Below are 17,687 nucleotides of genomic sequence, written 5' to 3'. Positions count from 1 at the left end.
TACATGTATGTGTGTGCTACATATGTGTGTGTGTGTGTGTGTGTATATATATATATATATATATATATATATATATATATATATATATATATTTATTTATTTATTTATAGAAATATATAGAATTTACATTTTTAATACTGAAAGAAATGAAATGCAATTTTAGCCATTGTGTACAGCTGTTTTCCTGAGGCAAATTATGATGTTGCATCGCAAATCAGTGTGTTGTTCATAAAATAAATTGAACACACTAACAAAACAGTTTTTTTCATTAATATAACAATTATTTTTTATTATTTATGTTGAAAAAATTGAAAATTGAAATCATCACATGTCAGAAATATGTGTTTAAAAAATATTCCTTATGATATACAGTAAGCCAAGTTTGGATGGAGTCAATCTTTATTACAGGGACAAAGCACAAAAGAACAACCCTATAGGCAGACCTCTATCAACGACAGGCACAAAGTCTGTTTTTACCATGAACTTTGCTGCCAACCATGTACTGGCAGTGCACCCCACAGCTGCAGCATTGGCCAGAGTTCACTCACCGGGCGCAGATCGAGCTGATTCAGTGTTTATTTTTCAAATGTAACTTTTAAAACTGTCGTGGATGTGATTTATCTGCGGATCTCACCCGGGGTTATTTGTGTTATCGTTCTCCAGTGGAGTTCTGGGGTAAGGCCCCCGCTGCTTGGCGCGGGTCAGCAGTGGCAGGTGATAGACCTTGCCATGTGTTTATTTAGTCTAGTAGCAGCGAAGGGAGGGAGAGCCAGGGGTTTAGAGCGGGAACACACATCCCAAATGTGGGATCATGTCCAGCCATTGCCCCTTACGCATCCACTCCAGCGGGCGATAGAAATGTTGAGGAAAATTCTTAATGTATCTGTATCTAAAACAAGGACTTTAGTTTCAATGATTGGGTTAGTTGGTTTCATAGACGGTATCCAGACCCTGACGTGTCTCTAGAAGCTTGGGAGACAGCGGAGATCTTCTGCAGGATCCATCCGTCATGATGACAATTTTCTACAATTCCCCGGTAGTCGAGTTCGAAAGATGGAGAAAAAAAAAAAAAAAGTACAAATTGACTTTCTCTGTTGCCGTGTCACATTTGAGTTTGTCGGGGTAAGTTGTAAGGGAATGGAACATTCCTTCCAGTTGAACACAATTGAAGGCTGTGAAATGCCACCACAGCAGAAACCCTACTTCGGAGACGTTGTAAGTAGGGAAAAGTAAATATGTGGAGCTATGGAATGCAGGTATGGGCCTGTATATATATACGTGGGTGCATGTATGCGTGGTGTGTGTGTGTATGTGTGTGTGTGTGTGTGAGTGTGTATATGTGTGTGTTTGCTGATATTGATATTTAGCTCTGCAAAAGTATAAAGGGTCTTTGTGTCCAAAAGGTAGGCCAGCCAATGACCTTTGCCTCCACTTCCCAGCAGAGTCACCCTGTAGTAGTGGTGTGAAAGTAGCACCTGTGTGTTCTGTTGGAGGAAGAGGGTCTCATGCCCCGATGGTCAACCTGTAAAGCCACCTCCTGTTTGGCAGCCGCCCCCCTCACCCCATATAACTCAACCCCCACCCCCAAAAAAAAAAAAAAAGTCTGCATCCAGTGTTTACAATAGAGCCTTTCAACAACTTTAAATCAGATGGATTCTGCCAAAGTAAAGGCACTTGTGCATCTGGCCCGTCATTGCGTTGCATTGCATGTCGAGGTTGTGTACCTCGTGCACGCGTGCCAAAACAAATCCGCAGTACAAATCCTAAGCCCCGGTGTTATGGCCACAGGGCTTCCAAAGCTTTCCCTTGTCTCCCGGCCTCCTCGCCATGACGCAAGGAAACGCGCTTCTCCTGCGGCGGGGTTTAGACTTTAACGCGGAACCCAAATTGTGATTTTACGACGACGACGTCCTGCTCTACTTTAACGACGGCCTTTCGCAGCGCAATGCGAAACAGGTGGAAGGTAATGGACGAGTTCGGAGGGAACATCCTCTCCTGCGGGGCACACCTTTACATCCTCCCCGCCCCCCTCTCTCCGCGAGCGCCGGCCTGGTCGTCTCTCCAGACGACCCAATTGGCCGTTTGCAGCGTAAAAGCGACTTAATCGTCAAACTTCCCTTCCCTCCGATGCTGCCGTAACGCCGGCCGATCGGCAGCGGTAGTGGCAGTATTCGTAGCGAGAAGAACACGCCTGCGCTTGGGGCGGCCCTTTATGACGGAGGCTGGTCTGGGAAACGGGACAAATGAGCCAGGCAGCAGCACCGGGGGAATGGGCTCCGGGCTTTACATCTACATGTTATTAAAACCTCCCCTGTGGTTGTTGCGTTTAATTCCCTTTCGACGAAAAAAACGGAGCGCATTGTTTTGCTGGGAGGGAGTCGCGACGTCTTCGTGTAGGCTCCCACCGTTACTGTGCTACTGTTCTCTTCCGGGGTAATATTTGATATTGCAAAAGTTTGGGCCTTTCTTAATTTGTTTGTGTAGGAATTGATGAACAGCTTTGTCGTTAATGCTCAAACTTATCGTGTTTTCCGACCCGGCACTTTTTCGGTGCCTAATATTGTCCATCGCTATGAAGTGTGCGGTCCATTTTGCAGTGGTCATATTCAGCTCATTTTCAAAAATGGATTCTCTTGACCCGCCTTTTTCCATTCATTGTCACGGGGGTTGATACAGTCGAGACGATCGCCACGTACAAAGGAGCGATTCCCAGACTCTTACACCTGTCCGTCGCTGAAAAACCGAACACACAGCAAAATATGACGTATTCAGAAAACCTCTCTACCATGTACAGAGAGACAACAGGGGGGGAGACGATGACCAGCGACGTGGGAGCCATGGACGAGACCCCGTGCAGCCCCCCGACGGGGTTGGGGATGATCTGCCCCCTCAGTCCCAGGTACAGGCCCCTGGGGCCCGGCCTCGCCAGCCCCCAGGAGTTCAGCCAGTGGCTTCCCTGTCGCCATGACGCCAGCCTGCTGCCCATGAAGGAGGACCTGGCGCTGTGGCTCAACACCCTCATGGGTGAGCTTTGATTTGACTAATACCCCTCAAAGAAATAGTTTGGATTTATTGTTATTCGCCCCTGTTGTAAACTCGCCCCTCCTGTACTACGTACCACTTAGGGACGTTCCAGCCTTTTCTCCAAACTGCACATGTGGTTCCATCCCTCCATCAGCAGTTCAATGCAAGTAATGGGCGACAAATCCACAATCTGCAACCATATACAGCTGTAAATCTGCAGTTTGTTGCTATAAAAGGCTCACAGACATCGCTTCCTCTTGATAATAACAGGACACAAGCAAGCCGAGCACCCAACCTCGAGGCATTCTATTATCTTTAGTTTATTATTTATAATTAGAGTATTAGGGTATTATTAAGGATCTTTCACAGGTCAAGTGCATGACCTTGGATCTGGGCCTGATTTGAAGACAAACAGGGTGCAAATGAAACAAAGCAACAAGAGTGCACTAACCCGCTTATTATCCCGACTCCTTGACATATTTCTTCGTGGAGTCAAATGTGTTGGAACGGTGGGGAGCGATGTTCCTCATCTCTTTTCTGCCTCGTGAGTCTTTGTGCGTGTCGTAACGTGTTGGCGTGAGGAGGACGACTAGACGCTCTCCTTCACTGACACAGGCTTTTACCGCAACGCAAACACATCCTCAGACGGAGAATCCCCCCTCTGAGTGGAATTAGGATTTGGGTTAATGTTTGTAACGCTGTAGAATCTGATCCAACCAGATCTCCCTGGCCCTTAAAAAAGTCTTAAATTGTCTCAAATTCAGCTTTCCAATTAAATATTAGGCCCTAAAAGTCATTAAATATTATATTTATTATACTAATATATACTTAAATTTGAATTGATGAGATCTTCCTTTCAACATAAATATGATTTTATTTATCCATGCACATTTCTTTTTGTCAAAACGAGTCAAATCCTTTGCCTAAGAGTCAACATTTGTGATCTTATAAAACCCTGAGCTTCCTAAGGTCAGGCTTAAATTTTGTTCAAATCTGTTGAAAAAGGATTAAATTGATTACCCAGTCTCCCCATATTGCTCACTTCTGTAATGGGAGCCGTTCAGATAAACTGGACAAAATGTTGTTATCTTCCTAATGGCAAGGATTCAAAACCCATAGAATGATACACTGATGAAAATGTACAATATTAAAATAGGGAAATACAGTCCCTGCAGTGCCTGACAGTTTGGTCATTACAGTACTATACTGTGTGTGTGTGTGTGTGTGTGTGTGTCTGTGTGCGTGTGTGTGTGTGTGTGTGTGTGTGTGTGTGTGTGTGTGTGTGTGTGTGTCCCCACTTCAGATGCGGGCCTGACTGCAGACAGTCTGATGGAAAGGCTGGATAACGGCGTTCTCCTCTGTCAGCTCGCACAGCAGCTGCAGGAGAAAATGATCCAGTCCAGCCACGGCAAGGTGCTACAGACACACACACACACACACACACACACACACACACACACACACACACATGCACACGTCCATGCCCTCTCAATTCTTTGTATTGTTCCCTTTGCTCAAAGGAAAAGGGCAAGTGTGTGTGTCTCTTATCGCTGAAATCCAGTCGACCCGTCTGACACATGACGGCTCATTCGGACATTCTGGAGTCCAGACTGGAGCTGCCACTACTGGGCTTTTTTTCATAGCAACGTACCATGAATATATTTTAACCGTCATTTGTAATTGACAATAATCAATTGTCACCAAAGCGCTCTGTAAAAACAAGTGGCGTTCGCGCAGCCACAGAGTTTGATCAGATTCACAATTCTCTGCAAAACAATGGGAAATTTTTAAATATATAATGAAAAAATACAATTGAAGTCTGAACAAATAAATGTATAATGAAGCATAAAGGCAAGCAAAACAAAATCTGTATTCAAAATATATATGTATGTTTGTATGCGAGTTTGTATTGTGTTTAACAGTGAATAATAATAATGTGCAATGTGAAGTATATTGTGCAAGGGGTGTAATGTGCAACGATGACGAATAAAAATATATATAGATATGCAATATAAACACGCAGTCTATATATTGACTAGGTATGTATAGGCAACATGCGTGTCTTCACCCATGTCAAATGCGAAATGGAGCATTAATCGCAACCAAGCAAACCTGACGCTGTTAACTTCAAACAGAAATGCATAAAATGCATGTTAATAAAGGTGTAGATTCAACATGGATGCCAAACAAATTTTCATGTCGAAGCCTGACTGGCACCAACTTCTGTGCCTCTGAATTCTGCTTCCCCTCCCCTCATTTCATCGAGATGATGGCGTTATATTAGAAACTAACTGTATTCATATACAACTCTGTATCTGTTCCTTAAAGTGTGCCACTTCTCTGTGCTGCTGCATGTGTTTCTGCCTGTGTGTGTCGGATGTAAGTGCAGCCCTTTGTCCACAGAGTGATCCACTGGAGGGGAGACGCCGCCTCCGGCTCCTTCTTCGCCCGCGACAACGCCGCCAACTTCCTGTACTGGAGCCGGAGGATCGGCGTTGACGACGCCTACCTGTTCGAGTCAGAGGATTTGGGTGAGTTTCAGGCCCCGGCAGCGCGATCCAAAATGTGGAGTTGGGAAATGGCGCTTTTTACGGGATGAATTTCCGGTTGTCGAAGTTGAAACGCGATCGCTAACCTTTAACCCGTATCCCGTCGCGGCGATCACGCTCCTGCTCTCTCTGAGACCTTGTGAAAAGGGGCGGAGGCTCAGGAGGTAGAGCAGGTCGTCTAGTAAGCAGACGGTCGCCGGTTTGATCCCCAGCTCCTCCTGGTAGCGTGCTGATGTGTCCTTGAGCAAGACACTTAACCCCCTTACTGCTCCCCAGGTGCCTCTATATGGCAGCCCACTGCTTCTAGATGCATTAATTACTAGGATGGGTAAACGCAGAAAAATTGCAAATTTCCCCATTGTGGGACTAAAAAAGGTATATTAGTAGACATTGGCGTCCATTGACCTGGGCTCTGTCTTACCCTACATGTATCATATCTCGCCAAATTATTTTTTATTGTCTCCTTCTTCCCTCGCTCCGGCGCTGCAGATCCTATCGGCGTCCCCCCTCTCTTTGTCTCCCTCCCGCCCCGTGGCTTTTTCACCACTTCCCCGGTCGAGACAAAACAACCCCCTCGGCGTCTCGTCAGCCTCGGGGGGGAAAACAAAAAAACCCACGCCTCTTCCCCAAGGAGCTCTGAGATAGATGCCTGCCACAGACAAGAAAGAGTCGCGAGCGTTCAAGTTGAGTCAGGAGACGACGCGGGACGAGCCGAGTTAATGAATGAAATTATGGAGCCCTCGCGTCAACACCTGCCTATAAATACTCCCGGAAAGACTGTGGGGAAAACGGCTTTAGCTGCAGTTGGCAAGCCCCACCGAGTTTTTTCAATATTTTATGTGCGGTTCTGCGTTGCACCTCTCACCCCGGCGTGCAGAGGCATGATGGGCGATGCGTGCGAACGATATCGCGCGGGTTAATCTCTGGCAACAATGGCTTCGCCCCCCACAGGTAGAGCAGACTAATACTTTTGCCTAATTGAGTCCCACCGTGGTAAGACAAACTCCGCATGCCGCCACCCGTCTCAGCTTTCGCTTTGCACCTAACCATGCGCACTTCATCGTTTTTTTTTTAATGCGGAGGACGCAGATGGTTACTTTTTCCTCTTCTTCTCCCTTGTTCTTGTGCCAGCGGCGACATAACGGTGGATTTCCAACGCAGGTGAATGAAAGAAAACGTGATTTTCCCGACCTCGGGGGGGAAAAAAGAATAGAGGAAGCACTTTGCTTCATTAATCACACTCATCCCACTTCCACCGAGCTTCAGATCTCCCTTCGAGCGCCGTGAATCACTTTTCCATTATGTGTTACTGTGTACGCAAAATCCTCGTTGCTCGCTCTTAGCCTTTGATTTTTTTTTTTTACTATTATCACTTATTTTATTTTTTGACAAGTTGACTTACAAAGGGATTTTGGTCTTGATTATCTTTTGTATGCCTGTCAACACACACACACACACACACCCACACACACACGCACACACACACGCACACACACACACACTTAGTAACTGTGACAGCCAGCAGCAATGACCTGTGCAGTCTGTATTTTTGTGCATTCTTCACACACACGCATGCACGCATGCACGTGCGCACGCATGCACGCACGCACACACACACACACACACACACACACATACACACACACACACACACACACACACACACACACACACACACACACACACACACACACACACAGCATCATCCAGGAAAAGGCCAAAATGTCTTGTGATAAATAACCCCATTGTTGCTTTCTTATCTCAGTACACAATCTTCTGAGACATGGGTTTGGGGGAGGGCACGGTTGATGTGGTCAGGAAGCACATGCCCCTATGCCCTCAGCTCCACGTCTGGAGCCAGAAAGAATTCCCTCTCAGGCTCAGAGATCGTGAGGACACTTCCTGAACACGTTCTCCCGTTTTAAAATCCCGGTTTATCTTTCGGCAACATCACCATCTCCCCTTTTGCGATAAGCGCCTTTCTTTATTGTCACAACCATCCTTTCCTCTCCTGGCTTTGCTGCCGGCAGTGCTCCACAAGCAGCCTCGGGAGGTGTGCCTCTGTCTGATGGAGCTGGGGAGGGTCGTCGCCAGGTAAGGAAAACGCAGACGCCGAAGAAGATCTCACTTCCCGATGGAGGTTTTTCCTCGACTCCTTCCGTTAAAGCTCACCTCTATTCCTCAGGTATGGGGTCGAGCCGCCGGGGCTGGTGAAGCTGGAAAGGGAGATCGAGAGGGAGGAGGCGGGGTGCCTCTCTCCGTCGTCCCCGCTGTCCTTCTCCTTCTTTCCCCCGCCTCCACCCCTTTGCACGCCTCGGCCCGCGCCTCCGCCGAGAGAGCTGACGCCCCCTCCCGCTCCCCAGCCTCCCGCGACGGACCTCCTCTGCGCCGCCCTCCGTCAGACGGCTCTGGACGCGGATGTTTCCCCCGGCGCGACCACGTGTTCGTCCTCCACCCAGACGCCGCGCGCGGCCTTCACCGCCACCGTCTCCACCCAAACCGGGTTCTTTGTCGCCCCGTCCCCTCCACCCTCCATCTCGGCAACCGTCTCTCCCCCCAGTCCACCAACCACCCCAGCTCCACCTACATCTCCGACCCCTCCTCCACCCTCGACCGCCCCACTGGTAGCAGATGTCGCCCGCCAACCCAACAAGCCCGCAGGACGGAAGAGCGCAGGCCCCGAAAACCTCCTGGACGACATTGTGAGTGTTTGATCTGAGTTCAAATGAGATCGCAAAAAGGGTTGAAGTTCATGTCTATACCGGCTCCACCTTTACCTCTCGTTTTAACCTTCTTCCAGGTGAGGAACATCATTGAAAGGCTGCCCTGTCGCTGCGCCGCCAAGTTCCCGATCGAAAAATACCCCAAAGGACGCTACCGTGTTGGGGAGAAGGTTCTGTACGTTCGGGTACGTGACGTATCAATAAAGGAGAAACCGACCACATTTAAGCACGTTAGCTGCCGCTGGCGTCTGGGTCCGAAGAAAGACTCAAAATGTACACCGTGTCCGCCTGGGAGCTGACGTGGGTTGCTTGGCAACCACTGATCTGGCTCCGACAAGGCTAAGTGCAATTGTATTGGATACTGTATATATATTATATATATATATATATATTTTTTTTTTTATGTCACTTAAAGAATGATTTGTTCAAGGCAAGAAGTTGAAGTGTCCGCCCACTCAGGAATATGTGTATGCATCTCTCATGCGGTTCGGGGATTTGATAACAGGCTGCGGCCCCTTGTGCTTCGTCGACCCCATCGAAGAAGGGCCGTTTTAGACGCATGTTGACTTAAAACCCTCTGGAAGCGTTAACTGACAGGTTAGCGCCTCACCACACGCACCTCCACAATGATGTCGTCGCGGATCGTTTGGCGTTGTGTTGCCAGGTTAGAGTCCGCCCGGTCACCAGCCGAGGCCTATTTAACGCTTTGTTAATCTCATCGAGCGCCCCCGTTGACCTGATTCTCTTTTACCAACGCTTGCTGATCAATGTCACACACGCCGTCCGTGCTGATCGGCTGACGGGCCGGGTTACGGCTCCATAGATTACTCCGGTTCGGTCGACCGACGCCGTGTTTTTTAACGGGCCTTTGAGAAATAATTGCTGCCTTCGAGTAACGCAACACCTGCTTCAGTAACATGGGAGAACATGTGCAGACACCACATCAAAGAGAAGAGTGGTAATAAAGGAGAGTTTGCCAAAGGATGCTGTTGGTTTATTGCCCGGTTCGGGAGAATGCCTTCGTGTTTGTGTGTCTGTGCGTCTATGGTTCGAAAGGACAACACACACACCAGCATCAGTAGGACATCGGGAACGTCCTCCGTGCGTCTCCAGCATTTACTCTCATGACTCAAAAGCGTGATAGGGTTGTCTAAAGTCCACATGATCCCAGCAAATCTTGTTTTTCTAATCTGATATGTCTTCATTTTACTTGTATTCTGGGCTCAGTTTGTGGAAAAATCCTTCTCATTATTGCCTTTCTACACTTTTATTTTAGCCTCAGCTGATGTCTTCACCCTCAGCCTGTCCTGTCTGTCTGTCCTCCGTTGCATTAATTTATATTTGACACCTTTATTTCTGGTTTCTCCCACTGACGCTCGTGCGTCAGTGGGGTGCTCACACGCACACACGCACGAGCACATGCACACACACACACACACACACACACACACACACACACACACACACACACACATCTACATGAGGTCCTAGTCATAGTGAGGTCCAAGTAAATGCACCTGGTAGGTGAGGACCCATGTTTCTGATGCACTTCTAAACCAAAGAAGTGTCAATTCAGAGACCGGTCCTTACATAGTCGGCCCTGGCTCCTTACGTATGTACATCCTTTATCTCCTCTCCATTAGGTGTGCGTGACGGCTTTGTCAGTGTCAAGCGAAACACTGTTAAGCCTCCACTACCACACCCTGATAACCTTTATGAAGGTGCGGCATGGGAGGGGTCGCCGCAGAATGTGGAAGGAATCCCTCTTTTTTTTTTTTTTTCAGAGCAGTCTATTGATTACAAAGACAAAGTCATTAGTGGGGAGATTTAATCAGACAGCCTGTTAGGGAGTGTGGCTGAAACCCCTCAACAGCCCTCACCCCATCCTTGCAGTGGAGATTTTTCAATCATGCGAGCCCCTGAAGGGCAACACCATTCTTTGCCCTCAAAGGGAGGGGGGGCTTTTCTTTCGTTCTTTTTTTTTTTCATTCTTTCTTTCGTCCTTTCTTTATTTTGCTGTGCCAAATTAGCCTCGTTCCTTCCCAGCTCTGGAGAGCTTTCCCTGAACGTCTCAATGGGAAGAACCACGGTCACACCTCTCACAATATCACACTGCTCCCTTTCTGTGCTTTTTTCCCCCCTCACTCAAATAACAGCTAATAGACTGATGTCACACTTTGGTCCCCATTTACAGTTTAGAAATATGACTTAAAAAAGGGAGGAACATGACTTTATCTTATTATGATTCACGTACATAATTTACTGTTATAATAATTATTTTTAAAAGAACACAGTGCAATGATTGGTGAAGGTGAAGACACAAAAAAAAACTGAGGAAAGCAGGTTCCAAATCTCTGTAATTATGTATCTCTATATAACTATACTCAACATACATAATAATAATACACAGGATTTTGATGTTAAATCCTTGTGCTGATAATTTGGGGTCTACACACATACCGATCTGATTGTACACCTCCCACTCACACACATGTGATAGCGTCAGCTCCTCTGTCTGCACTCTGTGCTTTAGGGGTTTTGGATGTAAACTGTAGTTGAAAAGAGAAAAATTGAAAGGAGTCATGATGGCTAAAGCCTGACTCCTACTGGCTGGACTTAAAATACAATATATCCTTCCAAAAGCATCCTCATGAATCTTTCAGTAGGAGCACAAAAAAAATAATAATCAATGGAACTGCCAAGGAGGGCACAGGGGAATTGAGGCAGCGGCTTATGGGCTGTGGACATGGCCCCCGCATGGGGAGACCTGTGGGGAAGTGAGGGGTGGGGGGGGGGGGGCAAAGGGAATTTGGTTTGGTAAGAACAGAGCAATATTATGTCTGGCGAAGAGAATTGTCCCTCAGAGTTCCTGTGCGTCACCTTTTATTATTTGGGTCATTATTTGAGCTTGGGTGTTTTAGGTCCACATTTCTACCAGATCTATATTGATAGTATTATCCATATTAGTTTATTTATTTTAATATTTGGAATGTTTGTACAATATTGGCACTATCTAACACACACACACACACACACACACCGCATACATGCACCCACGTATATATATACAGGCCCATACCTGCATTCCATAGCTCCACATATTTACTTTTCCCTACTTACAACGTGTATGTGTGTGTATATATATATATATATATATATATACACACACACACACACACACAGTATATAAGAAAGTGCTATGTGATGTTAGGTACATGATTGAGTAGCAGTAAGAAAATAAGCAAAAAATAAATACTACAATTAATTTGTTCTGGAGATGCAGAGATATATAACTTTCCCCCCTTGAAAATATACATTTCTGATATAGACGGCGTGGCCCTTCCACTCGGAATATCCCCAAGGTGAATAAATATTAGTCCTTGGTTCAACCACACCAGAGTGGAAACGCGTTGCGCCCTATTGATCCTCCTCCCTCACGGCCCTCCTTTCTCCCGCACTGTGTACTTAGGGCGCCAGACCCCACTCCGCTTTAACATTTTAATCTGCAGCTCGACAGCTGAGACAGAACACGTCTGATTGGTTCCTCCGTGCGTCACTCCGTGTGTGTGCGTGCGTGCGTGTGCGTGCCATTAATTCATTTTTTTCCTGCTCGTGCGACGCGTGTCCCACGTCCTCCCTGCTTTGGGGCGCCGTGGGGGAGCAGATGTAGCGGCAGCAGATCCGCTTGTATTATCACATCCTTAATGGCTTCATAATGAAGGGTTTATGTGCGATAAGGAAAGAAGGGCACGCCGGTGCTGACAGCACGACTGATGGCCGCGCCACGCCCGCTGGGAATTTTAATGTCCACCGGGAGCAGCAGGTCTGTGCCGGGGAGAGAGGAACTCATCTCATTTGGGCTCCTTTCATTTCTTCCAGGCTTCATCGTGCGCCAGTAGTTGCCATGGCAGCGGGTTGATTCTCCAGCAGCAGAATGGCAGCATGAGGAAGACTGTCAGAGGACTGTGTTTGGATGTGACTGCCCCCTTGATTCCACTTCCAACACCCATATGTGTGTGTGTGTGTGTGTGTGCGTGCGTGCGTGCGTGCACATATATGGATTACTCCTCCTTGTGTGCTCAGCTGGTGCCACGAGGCGTTGTTTCATTTGGTTTAATGAGATTTTGACAAAGCATCCTAGAGATCATTTGCCATTCATGGGCAATGCTACACAGGCAGAAGGAGCTTGTAAATATTTGATTAGTGTGTGTGTGTGTGTGTGTGTGTGTGTTGTCGAGGGGGTGCTCCTTTCCTCAGCCTGGGGGGGTCAGACAAAGAGAAAATCCAGCCTCAGTTGAGGAGGAGGAGGAGGAGGAGGAGTGGATCTTTGAGGTGTCTATTGGAGTCGTTCATCGTACGTCCTGCCAGGCCTGGCGTCGGGGTGTGTTTTGGGAACGCTGACTTCTCACTTCTCATTTCCTCTTCCTCTTCCACTTCCTCCTCCTCCTCCTATCATCCAGATGCTGAACGAGCGCCACGTGATGGTGCGTGTGGGCGGAGGCTGGGAGACCTTCACGGGGTACCTGCAGAAGCACGACCCCTGCAGAGGAGGAGGACCGCCGTGCCGGCCCGAGGTGAAGCTCTGCCGGGTCAGGACCAAGAGCGCCACCCACCCGAAGGAGGTCTCCCCCGACGGCTACATGGTGGTGGGGGCGCACCAGCGGGGGAAAAAGTAGAAGACTCACTCCTAGATGAGAGACAGGATCCGACCCAAATATATCATCTGCCATCACACTGAGGGAAAAGAGCGACAGCTTATCAAATAAATACCGTCCTAACCTCCCGGACTACACAGAGCTCCCATGAGAGCTGGACATTTAACATAGATGTGTAGTGGCATTCCCAATTCCTAAAAAAATATAACAAAAAAAGAACAACTATTCCACACTAAAGAGTTATATCTCTTGGACCATACTGTACATATAAAAAAAAGTTAAAGGTATAGTTGCAATTTGGGATGGGGATTTGGGATTACATTTGTTATCATGTAATGGAACCACCAGATGTATCTATGAAGTACCTGTGATTTATAGTACAACACATTTGTATTTCTCCATTGTACTGATGCGGTCTCATCGAATGACTTGTTATGGTTATCTTCAGTTTATTTCTGATACATTGTTTGATTTCTGATTTCTGATCAGTGTAGACGTTGCAGAATATAGACTGCAAATTTGTATTTGGTTTTTAAACACTTTCCCTTTGATTTGATACCCTCGTGAAATTTTATGTGCAGAATTTGTTTAATTCACCTGGACCCTACGTTGTAAATGTGTGAGTGAGTTTTGTAGCAAAGCCAAATAATAATAATAAAAATAATAATAATAATAATAATAAAAAAGGGAAATAAAAACGGCAAACAAGGACAGACCCTCCCTCTAGATGGCATCGTGTCCCACAAGAAGAGACTCCACACAGGCAGTCATCACCAGTGGAGGCTGAGACCACGACTATCTGGAACTCCATTTGGGACTCTTTCTCACGCTCATTTATTAAACGAGAAATCCATCTGAAGCCACCCAGCCAGACCCCCTAAAACCATGGACATTAGGTGTAAAATGTCACATCTCCATCTCTGTGAGTGCGGGAGGACAGCATAGTAGTATTATTTTAACTCAACATTTGACTCAGTGGCAGCGACAGACAGACACGCCTCAAGTACAATAGTTATTACAGTACAGATTTTATTTCATTAAAATAAATTAATTTTCAAAAATGGACACAATTTGTATAATATTGAAAGAACCTAAAATGATCTCATGCAAGACACGGTAATGTCTATTTCATTTCCCCCCACAACCCCCCAGACAACGTCCGCTGTGGATTCGAACCAGTAAAAATGACTTGTAAAAAATAATACATGTGCTACTGAAACAGGGTGCCACAGGAAACGGTGGCATTTTGTACAGGTCTGATCTCCCATTGCTTGGGATCCATCTCCAAACGACTCCCAGAACAGAGTCACCGCATTAACAACGGTTACATTATTCCGGTTTTTCTTTTTTTTGTCCTTTATTGTCGGCGATGCCCGATTTTCTTCGCGTTTCGGTTTTCCCGGCGACTGTTCCAACTTCGCAGGCCTCCGCCCTGGTTGTGAGAACTGCTCGTTGTGCATCCAAAGTTACATTTCTATTTGATACACGGGGATTCCAATGTGTGCTTTCGTATGTTTGGAAACGCGTTTAGATCGAGCTCAGTCATTCTGCATTGGGTGGCACACTTATCCTTTTTTTTGGCAGCGCGGGAGGAAAGTACTGGGCCATCCCACCGGCGACATGCGAAAACTAGTTGTGTGCAATTGTGCTTTAGTCATCATAACAGCTTTTGACTTGTTTAGGTGCACCTTGTACACACCCTGTACATGAACGTTGTACCGCTAACAGTAATACGTCTATTACTGAGTATTAGGATGCTTGTGTCGCCTTATAAAAAAATAAAAATAATAATAAAAAAAAACAAACACCAAACAGCAGTGTGTTCTGTGAGTTGTGAATCAGAATAAATCAGAATCACCGTCGGTGTGGCTGCGTATCCTCCGGGCCGCGCCGGCACATGTACTGCATGGGCGCGAGCGTGGACCCAGTCCCAGCCTCCTTTTCTCACGCGACACGACAAACGGGTGCCGAAGACGTGCCTCCCCCCCTCGGTTTTTGGCCCACGCCGGTAGTCTCACGAACACGCATATGTACAGAGAGAGGGATGATTGGCCCCGCGGACCCTGCAGAGGGTTGAAATGGCGCCGCAGAACGTCGAGGACACAGATTGCCGCCTTTTGTGACCTTAATGCGTCGTCGGCTGCGCTCGTAAGAGTGCGAGCTCACGAGTATCTAATGATGCTACAGTGACATAACATCACACCGAGTGTCCTTTAAGAAACATCGAAATACTATCATTGTAAGTCTGTTTTGAAAGTCAGGTTCTTTCTATGTGCTTTACCATTAAATAAATAATAATAATAATAATAAAGTCTTACCCGCCCATCTCAGAAACAGGTCGGTGTGAGTGTCACAAGCGGAACTGACCATTAGATTTCATGTCTTCCTAAAAGTCTTCCCTGCTTCACACCGTTATGAAAAACAATCAATTTTTTTTTGCCAAACGTTGCATCACGGCAGACATGTTGCATCAACGACCTCGGTGCACCCACGTGTGCTTGTCTTCTGTACGGGATCTGAGAACATTCCCCCCTCAGCGCTCCGACCAGAAAGGAGGGACGACCGAGACCGCGAAGGGGCCGGCGTCGCACCGTATCCGTGAATGAAATCTAGTGGCACTCGGAGAAGCCGCTTCGAAGCGACGCAGAACAAGCGCGTGAAACTCTAGTGAATCCCTTTCGCTCGATAATTTGGAACGGAACACGCCATGAAGCCCCCTGAAGGGAAGGGCGTTCGTTTGAGGCGAGCTGATCCGCAGCCTTCCAGCGGGAGGAGCGTCAACGTCCTGTATCGCCGAAACACAAGGTGCCGACGCCACGCTCAGCTCTCCTCAGCCGAGCAGGTCGTGTCTTTCGTTGCCTTCCACTAATTCTCTACATACGCAGGTCAAGGGGTGTGATATCCCAAACCGCAGCCGTTGTCTCTGACCAAAAAAAAAAACCCAAAACAAAACAAACACAAAAAAAAACAATCGTCGCCTGTGTCGCGCCTTACGGACGCCACACCAGAACATTCACGAAGACACCCCAGCCGGTAAAAAAGATTTGCATTTAAAAAGCCAACCATTTCCTCTTGACGACAAACGAAAAAGCTGGACAATCTCCTCGGTGTACTGGGATGTGCACACTCTGCACAAATAATTCATCTCCAGAAGACCAGAGTGAATGTTCCTCCAAAGAGGAGAAGCTGGGGGAGCACCCGTTGAAACGAAGAGACAAATAAATGGCAGCAACGTGTATATTGAAATATTTGAATGACCTGTTTACTTTTTTTTTTGACAGTGAGGCGTGTTTGGGTGTTTTAGTGGATGTTTCGGTGTTGGCCCGTGTGCCCCGTTTCCCCGTGTTGTAGCACTGACACTCAACCAATTCGACTCAATTAGACCCACGGACCCTGTTTGATACGTTTTGGATTCTGGGACCCCCAATCGGAGAAGATTTATTTAGTCAGATATGATTTAGTCCAAACCTCCATCCCTGTCTGTATTATAGTATGGAGATAAAGGCGAAACTAGGGTCGAAACATGACATGACGTCTTTAAACAACTCCGAAGTTTCACTATTAACCATTTTGTTTGGAACCCCCCTGGAACATCTTGAAAGACCCCTAGGGGTCCCGGGACCCCACATTGAGCACCACTGTGTTATAGGTTAAGCTGTTCAGGCAACCTGAGATATAGCACGCTGCTATAACTGGAGCGTTAGATCGGATTTTGGTCAGAGACTAGCACAAATTTGGGTTGAGGAAAAAGAACAAAAAAATAAAACCCCAGTGATGCGTCCGCTCTCCCATACTGGTAATACTTCAACTCTTAAATACTCAGTTACTCCTCTTCCCGCGCCCGAAACCACATCCCAACCGTCATAAACTCCATACACCCATACAGTACGCTCGGCCACTGCCACCAGAAACTAAACACAAAATGAAAAGACATTTGTATTCAAGATCTACTTACACAAACGATGGCCCTGGACCTATGAAGAGATGCATTTTTACAGAGTGAATCTTTTAGGAAGCATCGAGGAGTTTAGCTCCCCGACGCCGGTGCAGTTCATTTCTTTTTTTTCTTTTCATTTTTTTCCTTTAACCACACCGTCTGCCCCCTGCTAGTTCTAGATCATATTCTTGGCCTTCTGCTGCAAAAAGGAGTGTTTTAGGCCTAAGCCTTGGAGTCTTTCGGGGGCTAATGCTTGATATCGGTACGTATGGTACTTTGAAGACGGGCCGTTCCGCCGCAGTCGTTTATTTTTATTTTTTCTCATTGCGAACAATAACACAGCACAGACCACTCGACTAAAAAAAGGAATGCTGACGGAATGCTGGGGCCAGTCGTCTCGTTTGCTTATTTCTTTTTGAGGGCTTAGTTTCTCTCTTGCGTGTGTGCGTGTGCGTGCGTGCGTGTGCGTGTGTGCGTGTGTGCCTGTGTGTGTGTGTGTGTGTGTGTGTGTGTGTGTGTGTGTGTGCGCGCGTGTGTGTGTCCGTCGTGTATATGCGACCTATCTGCGTCAGAGAGCACCATTTTAAGACTAAATCCTCACCGGAGTCAACAGTCGCCTCCTGGCCGCCATCCGTTGATAATGTAAAGTCAACATTTACACCAAGAAAAATGTCTTTGTGCTATGAGAGCCATGCTCCAGGATACTGCAGGTGTGGATTCTCCGTGGTCCTGGACCCCCCACCCACCCCTCCCTCAGAAATAACACACAACGTTTCGGCCGCCGCGCCGAGTTCGTCGC

At 47.1% G+C, this 17,687-nt stretch overlaps 1 protein-coding gene across 1 annotated transcript; it reads left to right on the top strand.

Moving 5' to 3' along the window:
* Nucleotides 1-2,876: 2,876 nt before the first annotated feature.
* Nucleotides 2,877-12,972, top strand: gas2b (growth arrest-specific 2b; the record flags this gene model as incomplete). The annotated part of the gene is made up of 8 exons (XM_079997284.1): nucleotides 2,877-3,024; nucleotides 4,328-4,437; nucleotides 5,414-5,555; nucleotides 7,604-7,667; nucleotides 7,759-8,275; nucleotides 8,374-8,481; nucleotides 9,940-10,017; nucleotides 12,757-12,972. The coding sequence occupies 8 exons, from the start codon at nucleotides 2,877-2,879 to the stop codon at nucleotides 12,970-12,972; spliced, it is 1,383 nt and encodes a 460-aa protein (XP_079853410.1).
* Between the last annotated feature and the right edge of the window lie 4,715 nt (nucleotides 12,973-17,687).

This window comes from Zeus faber (genome assembly GCF_960531495.2).
Source record: "Zeus faber genome assembly, chromosome: 3".
Taxonomy (NCBI): Eukaryota; Metazoa; Chordata; class Actinopteri; order Zeiformes; family Zeidae; genus Zeus; species Zeus faber.
This window is presented reverse-complemented; position numbering and strand designations above follow the sequence as displayed.